Source organism: Nothoprocta perdicaria, unplaced genomic scaffold, assembly GCF_003342845.1.
Source record: "Nothoprocta perdicaria isolate Ctin4 unplaced genomic scaffold, notPer1 scaffold_40, whole genome shotgun sequence".
Lineage (NCBI taxonomy): Eukaryota > Metazoa > Chordata > Aves > Tinamiformes > Tinamidae > Nothoprocta > Nothoprocta perdicaria.
This window is the reverse complement of record NW_020455644.1, coordinates 2876489-2898728: the sequence shown is the minus strand read 5'-3', so window position 1 is coordinate 2898728 and position 22240 is coordinate 2876489. Positions and strand designations below refer to the sequence as shown.

The 22240-nt window shown below is 41.7% G+C and overlaps 1 protein-coding gene across 1 annotated transcript in view; it reads right to left on the bottom strand.

Annotated features, from left to right (window-relative positions):
• Positions 1-22239, bottom strand: part of TGFBR2 (transforming growth factor beta receptor 2) — a gene marked incomplete at its 5' end in the record, with an annotated part of 54296 nt that extends 32057 nt beyond the window's left edge. Inside the window, one exon of the mRNA XM_026045494.1 lies at positions 22209-22239. Within this exon, the coding sequence (XP_025901279.1) occupies positions 22209-22239 (31 nt within the window). The remainder of the gene's footprint in view (positions 1-22208) is intronic.
• Between the last annotated feature and the right edge of the window lies 1 nt (position 22240).

Sequence of the window (22240 nt, the reverse complement as noted above, 5' to 3'; positions counted from 1 at the left end):
CCCAGATTTGCATGCCTGGCACTCTAAAATGTGGGTGCTTGTTTCCTAAAATATGGGTTTTGTCATCCTACTCTCTCATATTTGTTTTCTTGTTTTGAYGTGTACAGGAGGACTAATTTTAGCYTTCCTTGCTGCTTTGTCCATGAGCTGGGCTCCAGATAACAGATAGTGGTTTCTTGGCTGTGAACCTTTAAAACCAACCATTCAGCATAYAGCAGTCATCCTGGTTAAAATGCATGCAAGCCAATACCTGGGTATGACGTTATGGATGAGACACTAGAGCAGCCACATAAGATATCACTTCCATGGTTTCTGGTGGAGTCAGGCATGTTGGACAACACTTTTACTTCATGGTTCATCTCTTATTTATGGCCTCTCCAAACCTTGTAAACAGTACGGCTCACCCAAAGTCGATTGACTTGTTTGCTTTGTTCCTCTTGTTTGTAAATGTGCAACTTTTATTGAGGCCTCAGGCTATAGTTTACCTTCCTCATATTTATTTAGTATCATTATAGGACTCTAAAAAAACAACATTTAAATAAAGCCAAGCCCAACATGCTATCTTTTTTTTTTTTTTTAATAATATCTACACTGAAAAATATATGTGTCAGAATGGATATCAGAAATATCGGCCAAACTTTCTTACTCCTGTCTCGTAAAACACAGTTACTGCATTTCTATTCTCTCATTTAGTGCCACTGCCACATGCATATACACAACACAGCAATGTTGAGCAGCGAGACCCCATACCTTAAAAAATACTGCCATGTGACATACTGGGAGGAGAACTCAAGCTGCTTGGCTGCTATAATATAATTCCACCTGATAGAGGAGGTTTTAATTTAAAACGTCACTCCACTATATCAAGGAAAACGGCAAGGAGCAGGATGCCTTTATCAGAAAGACATGAAGAGGCTTGTCCCTGTTCTTCTGAAGAGGACAGCTCCAGGATGTCATGGCTAAATTGTCAGGGGCTGAACTACACCAGAGCAGCTCTGAAGAAAGTCCAAGTTGTATTACATTCCCCTCCCAAAAGAGACACACTAGGTTTTGCCATAAACAGTACTGCATATAGCATTTTTTTCTATGGTGCTTCCCACCTCAGCACAAAATCCATAACCTCAGCAGAACTTCATCTATACTGATGAGGTCACTACCAACATTACAGAAGCTAGGAAAGGTTCTGATGTGGAAGGAAAAACACTCTTTGCCTTCCAGAAATGCCTTTCRAGTATTGATGATTCAATTGCAGAAGGGAGAGAAGCAAGGAAAAGGAGTGATCTATGCTCTGTGTGTAAGACCAGGAAAGGTCCTGATGATTATTCTTCTATTGATTATCTTCTGTGCAGTAATACAAAGAAGAAGCAACACCGTAATTAACCTAAAGGCTTCAAAAATGTAAGATAACAAGACTAGACACAAAGAATACAGAAATAATGGAATTAATAATATTAATAAAGACGACTGCTGGAGTTCTCCTTTATTTACTGTTGTTCTCTGGACAGCTAGGATGCATTTGGGTTATGTTTTGAAACCAGCCGTAAGCCCGACAGCTGGAGACTTACTGTCTGGTTTGCAAAAAGGAAAAAATGGTTAAAAAAAAAAACACACAGAAATCTAGGAGCTTGATCTTTATGAAAAATGTCATCTCTCATACGATTCAAGATAAAATCACAGGAACTGGCAACACTGCAAATCACCCCATAACTCCCATGGCAACATCAGCAGGGTAACCCTATAAAACAAGACTCAAGTTTTCATTTACAGCTCACAATTCTGAGTTTAATGCCATCATGAGTTAAAAGGGAGTGTTACTGTAAGAGAGAGAGAGAGAGAGAGACAGAGGGAGACTCAGTTGTTTAAGTACAGGCAAGTAGTGCCATTTTTGGACACAAGGCACCTGCAACACCCTTACAGACCCACAAGAGACCTGCTGCCATGTGACAGTCAGATGAAGGTGAGGTGGAATACTCTAGGATGTCTAATCCCATATTTCATATCCATATTTGACATCAGTTTCCCACGAAATAAGACTCCAATTTAAATTATATTATTGAACAACAGTTATTAAAAAAGAAAATTAAACAAAACCATACATTTTAATTTWAAAAAAAWAAATTTAAAAGGGTCCACCTATATAAGCAAAGCATATATAATCTTATATTCAAATTATTAAACTTGTACTATTATGTGTTGGACATCAGTACAGGCTTTTTCCCCATTTACAACTGCCTCAGTAATTGCTGTGGAGTTGTTACTTTTGACACAGGCTTTAACAGGACTGTTTTTTCAGCAGATGCCTGGAATTGCCAGTTGGGATGTAAAATGTACAGGAAAAAACAATGGATAAATTCTAATTAATTTAGCATCACTGTYCTGTTCTTTCTAATATTCCTAAAAGTAGGTCTGAGTTAAAGGTCTCCCTGCCTTTAAGATTGTCATTGTCATAGGTGTGTGACACCACAATTCACTGGTTTGGAATTCATTATGTCATAAAAAGAATGCAGCAAAATCCCTGGAGAATAAGCAAGAGCAGATGAACTCTCTTTTGTGAAAATATTTCTAATGCTGCACTGAAAAGGGAAGAAAACCATCAGGCCTTATAAGTAGCAGTCTTTGAACAGAATGTTCTTCCTCTGTCTTTATGACTTGGAAAATGGGTGTGCAGATACTCATATATTCAGGACAATGAACCATTGTTCTGATCCACAAACTTGGRCTGTATTGCAGCTAGAGAGTCAGAAGGAGTGTAATGATCTAGCACTGTAAAACTTACTTGGACATCTTCCATGAACTGGCTTTATCGGGGAGAAGTTCAAGCCCAAGATGCTGAACAAGATAGCAGAGAAAGCTCTCCTTGATTTAAACATTCAAGCTCTGAGCGTGACTGGAAACAGAGTGTTTGACAACTTGTGTGATCAAGGCTTGGATTAAAGCCTGCTRTGTCTGTTGGCAGTGGAAGGCAATAGGAAAAAGCTATGCCATTGAGAGGACGGAGCACTTAACTGGAGATGAGGCTTCRGTCATCCTTTAATGCTTGCTTTGACTCTTACTCTTCCAATGTTTTTGAGTAAGCTAGTTACTACCTGGTGCAGAGTATCATGTTTAGTGACACAGCTACCATAGGAATAAGATCTGAGAAACTTCTTGGTTTTTATGAGGCCAGCTTCATTATCAAACCTTATTAATTATCCAGTCTGCATCAGCCATTTTAGCAGCCATTGCTTGAKGCTTGGGATAGATTCACATAGTTCCTGCAGCCATGTATCTCAACTATGGTTTACCCCAGTAAAACCAACATTAGGAAAGTACTTTCACAAGCATTTCCTTTGATATTAAAAGCCAGGATTATCAGAATGTTGAGACAGCCTCCTTAAAGCCAAATAGGAACAATAATTTACATGCAACTAAAATATCTGAGAGGAAAACATGTTGAATTTATGTTTAGTTCACCAGATATTTAGCTGTCTCTGCAGCAGAGAACTGCCGTCCTGGAGATTCTTTTGCAGACTCTCTCTGCCTCAACCTGCATCATAGTCATGAATCACTGACAACACCCTGGTCAGCCCCTAGCAACTTCCTTCTTTCCCTTGGAAGGTTTTTCACCTCTTGGGTTTCCTTTTGATCTTCAGCCTTCCGGCCTAGCATAACAGCTGCCTTAGTCAGTGRAGGCTTTGTGTAGTGATTGCACTTCTTGTTTGCAAAGTGGCTGGGACCATTGTGTTGCCTTCCTGTCTCATCAAACTTAATTAAGGCTCTGCAGAAAATAAAGACCAAAGAAACTTCCTTTCCATGGTCATATTTCTTTATGAAGTACTTGGAAGAAATGAACATCACAGTTCCTCCCTACCACGTAACTGTTCTTGCCTTAAAAAAAATATATTAAATGAAAAGAATGCAACAGGACACAAAAACAGTTCACAGTCATGGGACCCAGCCATTACAGAGAAGCTCCTATGAGATGGGGGGAAAAAAAGGTCAGGTGGAAACTACAGACCTTTAAAACTACTTATGTAGGCTAGAGCCTACTCTGGAGGCATGCCTGAGAAGATGACCAGAAAATAAGGCAGCAGAYCAGATGAACTGTTCTGCAAAGCTAGATCTGGTCAGAAGTTTGGCCACTCTGGCTTACTGATGGAAAGCCAAAGCTGAACTGCTTCTCAAGGGGAAAGAATTCAAAAGTCGCTGGATGGACGGCATCCTAAATGTAGGAAACCACTACTGCCAACCTGTAGGCAGGCATGGAATGGGGGAATTTTTTATGAGAGACAAAAAAAAAAAAAAAAAAAAAAAAAAAAAAAAAAAAGAGCAAGAGTTAGAAAACCTCATTTAGCTCATCTCTGCAGTGGAAGTGTCTGGCTTTTAACAGCATGTGGAACTGGCAAAACTTTGCTTGAGGGAATGCTGCAGGCACTGACACAGAGACAGAATCTAATCTGACAGCAGCGAGAGGGAGGGAAGGAACTGGGAAAAATAAGGGAGGGAGCGGAATACTAAGTTGGAGCTCTTGGAGATAAAGCTCATTCCTCTATTTTAAGCCTTAAAATAACACTATTTTTATCCATGGCTTCCAAATTGAACATTGGCAGTTTTAATCATGGCTTGATTCTTCTTAGTATGGTACTAACTACTCAAACTACATACCAAGTACTACTTAGCATAGTACTAACTGCTCAAACATACTCAGACTAGCTGTCTTCAGTGAAATCACCCTGGACTGACACCAGTGCAGGTGTAAGGAGAATGAAGCCCAAAAACTGAAAATGAAATGCAAACACATTTTGAAAGTAGGGAATAAAAATAATATTATTGGGATTGCTTCAAGCAATTAAATAGATTTTCACATTCAGGTTTTTAACTTCACATTTTGAGGCCACTATTTAGCACTCTCTGATACGGGAACAAAAGGATACTGTGCCCAGGCAAAAAAAAGCTGAAAAAAAGCTAAATGATGGCTTCTCATAGGGCACTCAAACGGACCTTTCATCTTCTTCCAACTTTAACCTGCTGCCTCCCTAGCACAGCCTGTAAACAGCACATAGTGCTGAAGAACTGTATGTGACATAACATGAGGATCAATTTATTCAACTACGACCACAGGGTCTAGCTTTTTCTGCATAATGCATTAAGTCTGGAATTTACTGGAAGTGGTCTGTGGTGGTTAACTCCTTCTGTGACTTCAGATTTACAGTGACTATCCAGCGAAACTCAGCTGGTCCATAAGATTAGAAAATAAAAAAAGAGCAAAAAAAAAAAAAAAAAGAAAAAAAAAAAACTTTCCTGCTTTGTTTGAACAAGCATGATTCATGGTTTGGGATTGACATTTGCACAATTAATTCTGACCTGTCCATGAAAAAAAGCATATCCTGCAACTTCACCTCCTTTTGTGTGCCTGCCTGCCCAGGGAAAGCTGCCATTACTTCACTTGCAACACAGCTGAAAGTATGAACACTAGATTTGTACAAATGCTATTTTTTCAACTAAAGAGACTGAAAATAGACAGCAGACATTCAAGTTTTAAACCCTCCTTTCTATAATACAGGAAGGAGCATAGATTTTTCCTGACAGGAGGGTTGCGGTGGCAAAACAAACAAACGACATTTAAAATACACACAAGTAAGAACACTCTAGACTMAGAAGAAAAGAAAGGTGCCTCCACTCTGTCTGCCACAGACTCACCGGAATAAAAATATGCTAGTAAAACTTCTAACTAGGTTGAATGGAGTTTCTGAATCCATCCTTCCTCTCCTCTTAGCTATTTCAGAAAGCTTGCTTACAAAAACACACTTCTCTCYATCCCTTCCCCCTCAACAGTCTCAGCGCCAACCCAACCTAGTTCAAAGTATTGATCGGGCCTTTCATTTCTCACGACGGCTTTGGGAAGGGTGAATCATGTGTCTTGAAAGAGGCACATTTTCTCCCCAAATCTTAATTGGCCTTTCTTCCCTTTCTCTCTCTCCACTACAAGGGGAATGAGGAATAGTCACATTAAAGGCAGTYATTCAGCCCTACTTTCAAGGGTCTATTTATTAAACTTCCAATTTCTAACATGGGAATTCAGGAATTCATTACTTTTTAGGGCATTYTGCAACAATGCTACAGCCAAACTATGTCTATTAGCCATGAGATGCTCTATAGAAGCATGTTCTGGCTCTGCAATTTATCTGTATGGCTTTTGAATACGCTCAGCTCTATGCACAAACTCAAACTCCACAAGATCATGGAAAAAAACCCAACCATATTCTTAAATTATTGGTCCAGCTTATTGCTTATGAGAAGACTTTATTAGTAGCAGGACTAAGCATTTGATTCGTGGTTATCTTCTTAATATGAAGACTGATCAGWCKCTATCACCTTATTTCCAGGAGGATCCTTACTGAACAGGTTCTATGTGGGAAGATTTAAAGATGATGACACAAGGCAAGCAAATACATCTATTAAAATTTTGGGCAGCARAACCTATTCGGATCTACTGTAGGGGCCAAGAGACCAACTTCAAGATAGTCAAGAGCTTCCTGCTATACAGTACTGCCAAACTCCTTCCTTCTCATAGAGCATTTAATCACAGTCCTCGTGACCTGGTGGGTATATAGATATTGCTCCTACTACACAGGTGACTACAAAGGGCTCCGTCTCACCCGTTCTGCTGCAGCCACGTGGCTGCAGCCCTGACCTTGGCTCCCACGGAACAACTCASGACCAAAGCCTCACGGTGATCAAAAACAGCAACCTGCTTGGACAGACAAACACTCAGAGGTGACACTCCTACAGAGCTTTAGACCTTTTTAGTATCTGGTCTTGCCACGCTTAACGGTCTGTGTTGCTTCCAGGAATTGGCCTGGCTTACATGATGTTACTGGACTATCTCCAGCATTCAGATAGCCACAAGCCAGATCTTTCCTAAAGGCCCTCCTGAAACTGCAATTCTAGCTGTTGTGAAATAGATGCTCAGAGGAGTCTACTGTACCCCAAAAAGAGCACTACGATGACTTAAATGCAGAAGTAACAGAGTAAATAATAATTTTCAAAGGCAGCTGCTGTATCTTAACATGAGGTAATACAGACATTGCTCACTCAAGAGACTGGCAAGCTGGCAAGCACTTGCAAACCCTCGCTGCTCCAAGGGAAGAGGCACCAGGAAAGGTCATGAAATGTATTAGCTTGGGGGGGGATTTTTGTTTGTTTGTTTTTTAAAGCAAAGAAAATGCAGCACAAACATTAAGATGGTAACAATCACACGGAACAGAAAATTCAAAGCTAAGTCACTTTCTTCTAGCTTCCCCTTGATACAGCTAGGTTGCTTTGTGAATCAGAAATAGTATCACCTTTATCATTGCCATTTCATGTCTTTAATCTTCATTTCATTTGTTTTTAGTAATATCCCCTTAAAATTACTGACAGTCTTCATGGATAGTTCCTGAGAGGCATAGAGCCATACCRTTCTCCCACACCTTCAATGCGTTTTGACCACTTGAAGCATGATCAACTGCATGCTCAACATGCTCAACTGCAGTTTTCTGTGGGTGCAAAGCCCTTGGAAAGGTCTCTGGCCTCATGCAGCTTTTCTGAGCCCAGGCCAGTGCAGAAAAAAAAATACTTCCAGTGTCTCAGGTTTTGGTTAATAAAATATATGGGAGACATTTGGAGAGATGAGTAGTGGTCTCTGTGACAATCTCCTCAGCTGCATGCAGACTTAACGGATGCCTCTTCCTCACAGGATGGTGAAGGAGTTTGAGCTGCTTTGTTCTTAAATATCCTTTTTTTTTTTCCAAAGAGAAAGAGACATATAAATGGAACAGTAATACAAAGCACAGTATCAGAAGTGAAACTTCTGCATTTGCTGCAGATCTGCAACATGAATGCAAAAATAAAATTCAGCCAAATTACCCCAATTCTTTGTTTAAAGGAAAATATGATGAACATTGATCTGTAGTCTGGGCTAACACTCTGTAAACAGACAAAAATATTGCCCGAGTTTCAGTTTTTGCTCTGAAATGCTTGCAGAACTTGAGTTCCTGTCCTGTGATTTCAAAGGGCCTGATCCTGACTTTGTTGTAAAGTGGGAGTAAGACCCTGTGGGCCAGGGCACAAAGAACTTATTTAAAACGAGCCAAACCTAAATAATGGATTTTGGAATTTCAAAGAAAAAGAAAATCAAAAGAGGCCTCAAAATACAATGCTGTAATTGGGCTGCAATTGGGTTCTTTTATTGGTTAAAATGTACACATTTCACACATAGAAAATACATAATTATGTAGCACAGGAGGCATAAATGGCACAAGACATAAAAAGATTTTGGATACAATGGCATGGTTTGGAGTACACAAATTACAGTTCTGCTGTTGAGCGTTTTATTTTTACTGAGGTGGAGGAATTCACACTAGAGCTGTTAGATCTTTTTCTGGACACAATTCCATATGATCCTCTGTAAGTGGCCCTTCAYGGCTGCACCTTTTGCATCGACTGCTGGAGCCCCTTTGCTCCATGAGCTGGGGGCGCGTTGTCCCTCCAACCTGGACCTGCTCATTCTTAAAGCTTGACTTAAGCAGTGTGAAGGGAATCAAGCGAACAAAAGGTTTTCAGCCACAGTTCTCAGGTCAAGCAAAGCAAGGATGAGGTCTGCCTGGGGAGATTCTTCTCTTGTACAACACAAAACTCTATGCTTATATGCATTTTGCTCACGAACCAGGTCAAAATTTCTATGAAAGCTCGTAAGTGTGGGGAGAATTGTGGGCACATAAATGCACACAAAAATAAGAATTTAAATGAATTTAAAAGGCTATCATACTTTCAAAATAGCAATATTATTCAGAGGGATGTATAATTAGTCTTTTTAGATAAAAGGATAAAAATCTGTGGGATTTTTTATGTGCATTCCTTGTGACCATCCCTCCCTTCCAGCCATAAACAAACACAGAAACAAAACAATAACAAGGATCTCTTTAGGGTGCAACATTTGTAGTCAGAGTTTGAGACTTAGACTTTCATTTAAGATTAATATAAAATGACAAATTAGTGAAGTAAAGAAGAGAAAATCCCTCATTTTGTTTAGCTTTTCAAAAACCTCTGAACTTCAGAATATCTGAAGGTCAGGTTCAGGCAAATCCCCTGATCTAAGGATGCTGCTATAACGGTGCTAGATAACAATATCTTCCCTGCATTCTGGTAATACAGAATCCTGTGCAGTATCTCTCCTTAGACCTCAGCATAACCTATCCTTCTCGGMCTATTTGAAAAGCAGTTTTTCAAATAAGAAGTCTTATTTAACACGTCTACATGCTTTACATACAGAGACTTTTCTTGTCAGTCACTGACGGGGGAATCAGTTTATGTGGTATCACCACTCAGAGTTTTTCTGACTGCATGGGGCCATTCTCCTAGGTAAATAATGTTTATGAACTATTCTGTCCCCACAYGGCAGCATTTGAATGACAGATTCAGGAAAATAACTATGAGAAAAAAATTACTCCCTTTTATAATCCATCAGCTCAGCTAAAGCAGTAAATCAGAGACAAGTTAGACTCAAATATAACCCCTTGGGAATAGAGTCACTTTGAATGGATTTGGGGAAACATACACGTCCTTCTCAAACGCAGTAGCTTGGATGGTTATATTTGTCTCTGTCAAGTTATACTCAAAGAAGCAGAATAACAGAATTTAATACCCTGAGGATATGTTCGCTTGATAGATACATCTAACTTCCACAACTGTTAATGGGGATTATATAATGAGTATTGAGAAAAGAACATAGCCATAAAAACACATACTGTTAATGATATCCAACCTCAGGAAAACTTTCTTTGCAGGCTTCTGTTTCAGAAATTCTACTCTCTTCTGGCATGCCATTATAGAGTACTAGATTCCTGGGTGAAGAAGCATGTGGCAACATCTCCTTTACCTGCCAAAGGTAAATTTGCTAGCATGTCCCCCAGGTATTATGTGTTTCTTTTAATGCATTTGCAAATGACTCCCTCCAGTTACTTTTGAGACTGTGAATCAGCAGTTATAATATCATCCTGCTGAAATACGTGAAAGAATAAATCAGTTTCTTCACTTCTCTTCGATGCTTTCTCTTTGATTTTACTAGGCATAAAAAAAAAAAATCACAGGTGAATTTTGCCCATTCTGAAATAATTAGGTGTTTAATCCATAAACACATCTCTTGAAAGTACATTGACAGGTTGTTGTCTTTGCCATTACTTCTAACCCATAAATACGAGGAATTCATTCACTCTTCTGTGGTAAAGCAGAGCAGTTTTAGGACATGGGTCTCCTCTGCGTGTATGCAGAGTTCAGCAGTTTTTTAAGCCTTCACTTGAAAAAAAAAAGTACTCCTGACACAAAGAGTCCGTGTGTTTGAAGAGAACAATTCTCACTACGTGCAACACCACCACATTTCTCACAATGTGCAGCAGCTCTTTTCTCTCACTGCCCAAAGCACTTCAGGTATCTCCACCAAAAAAGTTGGCATTAYAACCTGAGGACAATCTTACATTAGAGATAGCTTGTGGGAAGGAACTTGCCAATCTAAAATGTTTCRTTTGCTGGCCTGAAGATGTGTGAGGGATTGCAGACTCCTCCAGTTTGTTTAGGAACACTAACGCTGCATATTTAGACAGAATAATATTACAAAAATTCAGAATGTGAAATGTCTTGATAGAGTTGGGGTTTTAGGATTTTTCCTTCCCCGTTGCTTATGTTACCCCCCCAGAAACTTAGTAAAAGGCAGACTTTTTTGATTGTCACAGTTTTCATAAAATCACTGTTTTCAAATCTTCAAGATGCAGCTTAAGCCCTCTCCAGATTATACCTTAATGATGCCCCTAACATTTCAGCAGCACTCCAAGTCTACATATAGACTTGAAAGCTGCCCTGTTTGGAAGAAAGATTGCAAAAAAGAAGTCATTTAAATGTCTGCCAATACTTTTGTTGAAGGAATTGTTTCAAGGAGAAAGGTAGGAAGAGATAAGGCAGAGACATAAGAGCAAGCGTATGAAGAAGCTGCTCAGATGCTAATCTTCCCTTGCTTCTTACTTTTCATCCCAGTACCTCACAGTTTCATCCAGTTACCTCAATGATTCCTTCTAACCACAGAAAATCAGGAAGACCAAAATACAATGACACTTGATGAACTTCTAAGTGGTGCTTCTAAGTTTGTCTCTGGCAACAGACCAACATTCTTCATCCTGCTATCACGGGACCCAAGATGTTTACTATCATATATATTTGTTACATTTAATAAGACAAGATCTTCAACAGATGTTATTCTGAGATTTCTGAGTGCTGCTACGTCAAGTTATACCAGCTGATAGCTAACATTTTAGAGTCATTGGTCACATAATCATCTTTCTTCTGGAGGGCACTTATTCAACCGTAGAAATTGGTAATAACCTGCAGGATGTCTGAAGGCTTGATCATCTTCATCAAATGCCAAGTAGATTAATAATAATGTCAGGAAAACGCTATTTCAAAACAGCCATTGAGGAGGCTATGAATAACATGGACATTATAGCAACSACTCAGGGTCCCTTTAAACACTAGGAGCCAGCCCMGTGTTTCTGATGAAACTGTTCAGGGGCATGGGTATTTCATTCTCTAAAGCTGTCGGTTTGGCATCATTCACACATATTACATTCATGCAGAACAAAATATGTTTTTAAAAGCATTCAATTCTAAGCCTTCCAAATGCAGTATCTTAGTCTGCAACAGAGGAAAATGTCCTACAGAAAAAGAGACACTTAAAACATTCCTTGAAATGTCCTTGCACTGGGTTAGTTAGCAGAGTTGTTTAACTCTGATTTTTTTTTTTTTTGTGTTGATGTTCTAGTTTTGTTTTCTGAGATATTTGTCCTAATATTCAAAGGAACATGAGTGAAACCAGTCTGGTGGAGGTACCCTGCTCCTGTACAGATTTGTAGGCTCTTTGTCAGAAAGAGCCGACCTTCTGCACAGCACAAGTGAAATCACTGCACTCAGTGATTTCCATACCAAGCCCAAGSTTCTCTGGGTACATCCCTAAAAAGCAGAACTCAGTCTCAATTTAGAGAGATCACACTGGGAAGTGCATCACTTCCTTGACACCAATCTAATAATTATTCTCTTTGTTAAAAATGCATATCTTGTTTCCAAAATGATTTTGTCTGCCTTCAGCTCTCATTGCTGGAGTGGATGTTTGCTCACTTTTTACAATCTTAACCCCCTTCACAATCTAACATTACCAAGTTAGCAGGGCTTAATAACTTACTCTCCACCAACTAATGGTGGTGAACTCCCCTCTGTGCTCTCCTACCCACAGCTTAGCATTCTGGCGTAACAGACTTAGCTGGGTTGCATTACCTTACATTTGCCTTGAGGCAAATACCCCTGAGGTTTATGTGGTGTGTGATAACTTATTAAGGTATAGCAAACTGCCTGCATATCTGACCAAATCTGCATCCAAACCAGGAATAGCAGCCACACAAAATATTCCTCATTCTTTTATTCTTCAAGTGGCCAAACCCCAAGGGCCTGTCATTTTCCAAAGTCAGGCAACCATGACATTAAATGCACAGCTGAAAAATGCAAAAAGGTTCCCTAGACAAGCAACCTCCTTCATAACCCATCGCTGGCCTAAGGACACTGGAGTGCAAATTACTGCTCTGATCAAAGCTCCTTCTACCTCCATTTTAAAAACATTAAATGGAAATTTAAAACAACATCCACCCTTTAAGAAGATTGATGATTGTTCTGGTGCTGTAACTACTCGTGCTAAGCTACAGCTTGGGCAGGAGGGTGTCAACCACTTTATTTCTACATGTGCAGTTATGATAATGACAAAGGTGTCTTGTCATTAAGAYGCTACAAATAATTAGTGGTTTGCTTCTAGGATTCATTCCAACAACTTCACAGACCAATGAGGAAAAAAAAARAAGAAAAACAAAGGAAAAGTACTAATGCTATCTCATTTAACTTATTCTAACTTGGCAGGCTAATTTTAAGCCTGCTTTGTGGAAATTCAAATACAAATGTCCTGAAATTCAAGATTGACATAAGAAAAAGACTGGAAGAAATGCTGGGAAGCTGGAGATTTGGGACTGGGTCTCTAAAGACTAAAAAGAGCCTGAATGTAGGTTTCTCTCACTTTCTAGCTGATTGCTTTAAGTGTATCCAAAAACAAGTCAAGAGCAACTCTTGACTCCTCTGCCTGTGTAAAAGAACGAGGGTCTAACTCCCTCCACCATCTGCAGAAGGAACCTCAGACAGATGCCTCATGCAGATACCCTTAAATCTTCCTCTGGGGGCCCTAGTTATGAACAGTGTGGTACTGCTATGTTTACATGCAAATTTGGGCTGTGTCAGCTTTGCAAGCCCAGTGGCCTGGCATTGCACATACCGGATGGAAATACTACAAACGTAGTAAAAGGATTAGCTTCCCAGATTTTTGACTCAAGGCATTCGCTTGTGGTAAAGTTGGGTGAGGAAACGGAAGAACAGACTTAGGGAAAGAAGGGAAATTCAATAGCCCAGAATCACATAATGCTGAGCTAGTTACACTGTGAAAGCTTCAATAAAGTGGCTTACAAAGTCATGACTATTACATGGTCCTCTCTGATCTTTTCATGACGATGAGAAATGGTTGTTCCCAGTTTAAGGAAAAAGAAAATCTGTATGTAAAGTCTGGCTTTGTTGTGCAGTGAACTCCCTGGAGAGAACATCAGTCACCCTGCAGGGGCTGGAATAATGAATGAGTCCATCAGGAACCGGCTTTCTTCTCCCCTGACATGCTTGGAGGGACCACCCGCACACACTTCAGCTCCCTCCCTGCAGAAAGCTGCCCGCCTGATCTCAGCCAGAGAGCAGCCTTCCTACCAAAGCCCATCACAGATGGGGTTTGGTTACCCCATAAGCCTCCCATTTTCTGGGCAAAGAAGATTTTCCTCCTTCCTACCCACTGGAGGAAAAGGAGTCAACACAACGGTGGAAATGTGCTGTGGGAGCTGCAGGGAGGTAGGAGGTACGGGCCACAGCACAGTCACTGCAAAATCATGGACCTCCTGGTAGGCAGGAGATAATCGAGACAGGCAATTGCTGCATGCTTGCAGGCAGGAAAKAAAAGGATCAACAGTCAGCTACATATGACAGCTCTTCTCTTGAAATCCTCATGGTTCCTGAATGCAGACTTCAAATCTGTGCTGCTCAAAACCTCATTTAATTCTTCCCTTTAGTGAAGTACATGAAGATTTACTTTTTCATTCCTGTGCTTTCTGTGAGTTTTTTTGCAAGGAGAATAGGAGAGCCTGGAGTCACTCCACAGTCATGCTACAGGAGAGGCTGAGATAGCTATAGAGCCAAGGGGCAAGCATCCTGAGAGCAGTGAGACCAACTATCACGTGAACTCCAGAAGGAACTTGGTGCTGCCTRGATGCTGAGCTCCCATGTGTGATTTCTCTGTCATTTATCATTCCATCTTGCCATTATTGATAATATAATTACAAAGATACATTCTTCATTGTGTTTATTTTATCAATGTAGCTAATTCTAGGATTTCTTTTTTAAAAAGGCCAAAAAAAAAAGCAGCCTTACAATTAAGTAACACCTTGCTCAGAATAACGGGAAGTGCTACTCCATGCTAATTAGTAGCTTCACAGTGAGCAGAAGTGAAATAAATGGACTTGTAGCTACAGTCCTCCCTTYAGCAGAGGTCTAAAAACTGCCCAGTGAGTACTAACTCTGTCTACTGGAGTATTTTAAGAGACCAGACAATTGCAGAAAGCAATTGTGGGAAAGGAAAGAGTATAATTACACCTATCATATTTCCCCAAACATGCACTTAATGGCCAGAAGGTATTCACACATACGACATGCTTGGAGCTCTCTGAAGGCACACGAGATATGTTAAGCCCTGTTATTAAGGCTTCAGATTTGCTCCAGCCACCAAGGTCCCAAGCAGGGAGCTGCACCACAGGGCTGGTCAGGGCAGCCAGGTAGAAATAGGGGATCAATCAAACAAAACAGTGAGAGATTTCAACTCTCACTGAGCCCTAGGATTTTTCTTCATCTGCTGCCTGTGTATTACATTCATGTTGTTAAAACTTCAGCTGTACCGAGACACTTTATATAGAGCGAGTTGTCAATAGTATCTAAGCTACTGATTAGACTTCAGGGATCAGACCAGATCAGCATTTCAAGACACACGAGAATCCCAGACAGCCGCTCCTGCTTCCCTCTCTAAAAATGACTGCAAATTATAATGCATTAATACTCACCTGTGCTCTGCTTCAAAGTTCACTCTCCAGCAACATTAAAAATGCCCTTTTATGAGCTAGTGAGATAAAAATCTACAAAATTACCCTGTTTCTATTCAAAAGCTCCAGGCACAACCTAACTGTGCCAACAGGTAGTCTGCACGGTGGATTGACTCTCAGTCACTGCTGCAGCATCTGCAGCAGGTTTAAAATCGAAGCAAGGTGGCTTACCTCTACTCCACATCTAAAATACCTCAGCACAGAAGTATTACAGGTCAATTCCTGGAAAAACTAATTGAATCCTCAGTTCTTCCAGAGTCAATAAAATGAGCACCAGCTTATTTATGACCTTCTGGATAAGACCTTTAAAAGATTAAACATCACACTGAAGAGGAGGTTGCCTCTTAGTCCTCCTTTCCCACTCTCCACCTCACTTCCTTATTAATTATGCCAGCACAAGTAACTTGTTGCTGCCAAGGGAGCCTTGATTTTCATCAGTTTAGGAAACACATGCAAGTGCTTTGGAGCAAAAAGCCTAGTCTCAATGACAAATCAGCTCTTGTACACAGTGCTTTACTTAATTTTTTTGTSTGACTGCATATGCCCTAATCAACCAATGTCCATCCCCACCAAATTATCCTCCTAGAATTCTGCCTGAGCAAAAATCCTTAATGAAATGCTGCAAGATTGGACGTGTTCTCTTTCCCTTGACTATTGCAAATCTCTCCTTCCTAAAGTTCTGACCACAGCCARATGACTCTCTTGCTCCAGGAAAGAGAACCAGATCATGCTGGCTCCTCTTAAGATGGATATCACCAAAGCTCCCTCAAGGGAATTATAGCCTCATAACATACAGTTGCCTATTATTTATTTCACAGTCAGATTCTCAGCTGGTATAAATCAGGCCAGGTTCCTTGCCTTCAATAGGGCAATGCTGATTTATGCCACCTGACAGGTTGATCCTGTGTGTGTTCCCCTAGCACAATGCTAGTTTTTAAAAAGGCTCATTAAATGCCCCAGGCATGCTAGAACCACACTTGTGTCTTTGCTTGGGAAATGTTGCTCTCAGGAGCAACTCTGTGAAACCCTCCCGCCACTCTCCGAGTATGGTCTGTTCAAATCCACTTGCTTTTCCAGCAGAAGGAAGTCTCCATGCCCTGCCATAGCCACCACGGCTTTGGGAATGCAAGATGGATTTATAATGGCCTTGGAGTAGACCAGGTCTTTGACCGAGTCTAAAGGCTGCGTTAGACTAAGCTCCCAGGCCTACCAATGCAATGCTCTGGAGGATCTCCTCAAACGCTCAGAGGGCAGAAGCTGTCTTTCAGAAACTGTATTACAGGCGACTACAAAAAAAAAAAAAAAAAAAAAGTGTGACTTTCTCAGCTTAGGGCTTAGACTGCTCAATAAGCCTTTCTTTCTTCCTTAAAAACTAAGAAATCTACTTACAGAGCAGAGAAACTGAATTCTTCTAAGGATCTGGGCTCAAGTCCTTGCCTACAAACAGAAACAGTAGGAAAGAGAAGGCAGCTTTTTGCTACCTCTGGTTTCAGATGACCATCTCAGAGGTGCACGGTTAACACTAGGTGTCATTGCTATATGTGTCTGGAGGGTGCAAGCTGAAGGAACCGTCCAGGCACTGAAGTCTACCAGTGTCTGTGGGGTTATTGCTGAAATACTACTCTGGGAGAGTGGAGAATCCTGGAATCCAACTATGGGGGCTGTTAGCAATTAAAATTGTGGTTCCTTTGCATGACACACAACACTGAGCRAGGCTTGTTTATTGTTATGATAGGAAACAAAGCCTGGAAGGCTCCATTCACTCCGAACAATGTCCTTCCCACCCAGAGACGAGAAGACGAACACATGGCTGCAGATCAACTGAAATCACGCTGGCAGGGAAATGTTTTTCCTGCCCCACAAAACACTGCGACGTTTCATAAATTTTCATATTCGCAACCAGAACGAAACCACCCTCATTTGAAGTGGTGCGTGTGGGGGTGTTGTGCATCCAGGCAAAACAAGGGGAAAAAGAGACTGCGGGCCAATATCCTGGAGCTTGTGGGTAGGGGGAGCTCCAGATTCAAGTGTGCGAACGTTCAAACGCGAGGCCCCTTGATGCTGCCTTTCTTCCACCCTCAACCAGCGATTATTCGAWATATTGATTAATGATTATTTCTCTTTCTGCCTTTCATATATCATGAATTCCACCCCGAGTCAGGGGGAAAAAAAAAAAAAAGTTTCCTGATGAAAGTTTAATGGAAACTGGTACATTTCCACAAATTGTTTCAGTTTTGACAAATCAGCATTTTCCCATGAAAAAAACAGTGTCAAAAATTCTCAACCAGCTCTAATTCTAACCAGATTAACTTCAGGGATGAATGCCAGCAGGAAGCTCTTGCTAAATACCAGTTGTTCGAGCAACGGAAAACTACTCTTTCCCAAGACGATCTTCCCAGACGTAAAAGGGCTTTAAAACATGTATGAAAACAGGGCAGGTAGATCAATCTGTAACAACTATAGTTCTACTCAGAGACAGAAAATGGCATATTAAAAAAAAAGCATAAACATGGACAAATGAGCAATTAGCATTTCTCCTGCTTCTTAACATTTTGAAACAGTTCCCAAACTTGGTAACGATGAAAACGAAGACATTAGTCCCTGCCACAGGAATCCTTCTGGACTGCAGGGTATCACTTAAAACACGCTCAACTTTAAATGCTGCTTAAATCCCTAGAAGTTAATGGGACACAAATGAATGACGACATGCTGGCACCAACAACAAGAGAATTAAGCATGTACTGGCGAGGTCTGTTAGCCCTGGCTTTTCATTTGGCTGCGTCTTCATCACTGGATCGTGTTTGAGATGCTTTGTTTTCTCTACATAGCTCACCCAAATCATTTCTGTGTTAACCAAACCCTCTCAGGAAATAGGATGTAAGTGGTTAGACTTGACTGGTGCTAGTTCTGCCATTCTGCCCTCAAGCCCGCATGAAACTCAACTATGAAAAATGTGTTAAAGACACAGCTAAAACGCCCTGCCCCAGTATGTATGTCCCCTCCTCCCTGTGACAGAAACACATCTTGTCTAGCAAGAAGTTCCTCCGTTGTTTCTCAAAGCAGCTTTTGCCAGAGTTACCTGATAGCAAGGTTAAATTTAAGGCTGAATCCTAATAAGGAAACTAAAAATCCATCAGTAAATCTCTTAAACTGGGATTCAATAAATTTTGTTTTTCAGAGMGGGGCTCATTCTCCACTGCTTTGTGCTGAAACTGCCCTGTACTCAGACACGTGTTTACAAACGTGTTTTACCAAGTTTGCAGCAGTCTGGCAACACCAGCGAGCCAGTGTTCCCGGGATCTGCCTACGTGGTAATTTTGGGAGAGCTCCTGCCCAGCAAGGATGAAGCTGCCTCGCTGCCCCCTTGTCCTGCACATCCCTGTGCTCCTCTGTTCATCAGGATAGTGTGGAAGCTTGGCAGACCCCATGGGGACCATAGGGCCTCCCCTCTCCATACCGAGCCACGGAGTCACCAAAGCGGCTGAAAGTGCCACCAAAGCTGCACTGAAGCCATGCCAGCCACTACGGATCGCTCCTGGATCCCAGGCTGTCCTTACATCAGAGCTGGTTATTCCACACTAGCTGCCATAAACGCACCTGCCAAGCAAGATCTCAGGCTAACTAACACATTAGACCCAACCAACCAACGAGTTTTGCTCATTTTTGATACTGTAAGACATAGACCTTGGGAGGCCAGAGTGTGAGAGAGAGACAAAACGAAGGCTAGCAAACAGGACAGGGACAACATATAACACAGCGAGAAAAGGTCCCTACGAAGGCAAAAATATCAATTTAAAAATATCCTGCAGAGGAAATATGATCACAGGAAATATCAACAATTGGTACCACACTGACACTGTGCTCTTTCTTTCTTCCCCTCCTAAAGTAAAGCTCCTTTGTAATTATGAAAAATAAAACCGTGAAAAATTTTGCTCTTGGTAAGAGTTTGACACTAGCTTTGCTCCTGAGCTCAGAGTTAACCTTGTACCAAGCAGGTCTTTTAATCACTGTCTCTGAAGCAGTAAAACTCATCCCAGAAAGAGGTACTTGATTTTGAAGCAACCCTGGTTAGGTCATATAACAGTAAGTATTTGTAAAATATAAGCTAAAAATAAGATTATGAGTATATTAAAAAAGAGACAATTATCCCATTGCCCCTTTTCGCAAATTGCTTTTTAAACAGCTTCATTTGCAGTAGCTTAAGGTTTGGTTCATCATTTTTAATAGTAACCATACCTACATGGAAGTCATCACCCAAATATTATAGAAGCACTTTAACATTAAAGAGTTCAAAATAGTTCAAAAAGTAAAAGTGATTTTTGACATACGAGGTATAAAATACTCAGAATTCAACACATCATACATAGAAGAAAATGCAACAATATCTCAGTCCTGTTCTTACTACTATCATGAAATAACTGGAAATCTGCCAGAGCTTTACCAGGGGGCAGGATTGTATTTTAGATCCGAGCGTGTTGCAAACATGTTCCACCACATTATCAAGATGTTTGTTCTCAGATTTCCCTCCTGCAACTATCTGAAGCTTTTAATTTTATTTTATTACTATAAAACCAACTGCCTGTACTGTGGCTTTTTAAAAAATGAGATAATGATGCAAGCAGAGCTTAGCTGAATGGAGAAATTAAGTACCAGATATTTGGAAAAGAATCATCATCACACAGATTAACTCCAAAGCACAATTTAAGATTTTAATACCTCAAATATAAACTAGGGATTCCAATTTCACTTGGAYGTAATAGTGTTCACTTCTCAGACAGGTGACTACTAGTTTGCACAGCCATTTATGAGGGTAGCAGTTACATTCATTCAACAAACTTATCTGGTGCCTTTAGCCTCTGGAAGTAACTTCAACTACTTGTGTCTAGCACAGGACACTACAGCATCYTTCTCAAAGTAAATATTTGCTATTGGACCCGCTCACAAATACATGGTTTACTCTGGATTTTTTTTTTTTTTTAAATGAAAATGTGCAATTCTTTTCTAGTGTCCTGCTAGGGAAAATATTAAGATGAAATTTAAGCTGAGGTATTCTTCAYGTCCTGGCCTGTAAGAGCAGGCAGTCAGCAGGCATGCCTGTGAGGCGAGCTCCTGTGAGACTGCTACCTGTCCTGCTCAGTCCCAACCAGCCGCACAGCCACCGATTATTCCAGAGCAAGGGACTTTTCTTGGGCTTTGTCTTGTTTTCCCCCAAACATCTGGAAGCTCCAGTTCTCATGCTGGTGACAACTAACACCCCACATCCAAACCACACACTTTCTGCCCTCACAGAATTGTTTTTTTTCTGACCAATGCTAACTTGTTGCACACTTATTTCTACTTACACCTAATTTTCAACAAGTTTTGGAGCTATGCAATAGACTAACTGTCAAGAAGTCAATCTAACTTCGGTCACTGTAGAGGGCAGATGAAAATCAAYAGAAAGTACACTGAACTGGAAGCAAATCTCTGTTTTTTCCCCCTCTCGCAGGATCTATGACAAGAAAGAAGTTATCAAAAAAAAGTCTTATGTTCATAAAAAAATTAGTAGTTTGAAACTGTCTACACTGGCTGAGTGAATAAAAATGTGTAAGTGATAATAACAAACAGCATCTTAGTAACAGTGGAGCCCCTGCACTTTGCATGAATCTACTTTTTTAAAGGCCAGGATCAGAATAAAAGCCATCACTAGTTGTATGTGATTTATATTAATCATAAAGAACATAAATATACACTGAAATCAGCAAAAAGTTGAATGCCTCCAAATTAAAATAATAATATTGTGCCCTAGGACACTACAGTGCCTCATTCTTAAGCTGTTTTCATGTGTCCTGAACTTACATGAGTAACTTTGCAGGTATGTGAGGCCTGTTGACCATGACACGAATGAACCATGAAGTTAGTCATGTCCACAACTATCTGCAGAGGCTTTGGGAGCACTATCTAGTTAATACTGTTATTTTTCAGCAGCCCTGCGGGACCGTTACCGGCCCCGGATGCGCCACAGGGCAGAACCGCAGCTCCAAGCACAGCCTGGAGAAGCTCCGGTGCCTGCACCTCCTATTGGGGCTCACCAGCCCGGGGCACCTCGGAAACCTGCCTGACACTTGGCAACTGTTCCAGGTGCGATGCTCTCTTCTTAGCTTCACCAAGGGGGCTGCAGCACAATTTGGGACCTACCCTCATGGATATGAGTTGGTGCCCATGGGTCAGCGCTGGTAAGATGGGCACCAAACACCCCTCCAAGTAGAGTGTAGTTTCCACAGGGGCACTTTACCCTCTCCAAATTACTCTATGAAGAGTAACACAAGCCACGGCCTCAAGAACCTAGGGATATCTTGATGGAAGCGGACGGAATGAGGGCTGCAAAGCATCCTCAGGTGGGGATTACAACACCAGGACCACTTTCACACACCGAGCGCACAGAAGTGCCGCCGCTCGGCGTGCACGGCCGTGCCTTCACCCTGCTGCGATGCTGCAGCCGCTCGCGTGGACATTTTTGGCGATAAGATGGGGCACGAGGGGCAGCACCGGGGCTAGGAGCGGGGCCGGGCCGGGCACCCCCAGGTGCGGGGGCTGCGGGGGCTGCAGGGCCCGGCGGCCGCTCGCTCCGCTCCGGGCCCGCTCGCGGCTGCGGGGCTGCCCTGCCCGGCTGCGCCGGCCGCTCCAGACCCTGCAGCATTTCCTGCCAAATCCCCGCTTCTCTGCCCCGCTTCCCCCGCCGACGGACRTCGCTGCCTGCTGCGACACCCCCCGCGCTTTCTCCCACGGCAACCTCCAAGCAGGGCAATAAAAAAACACACTCTTTCTCCCCCCTATCCGCGCCTTTTTTGTGTGTTCCCAGCTCCCAGGCGCCCCGCTCCTGCCCGCTGCCGCCTGCGGCCCGAGCAAGTGCGAGGCGCCCGGCGGGCCGCGGCGCGCACTTACCGCGGAGCAGCGCGGGCAGCGAGCCGCCCAGC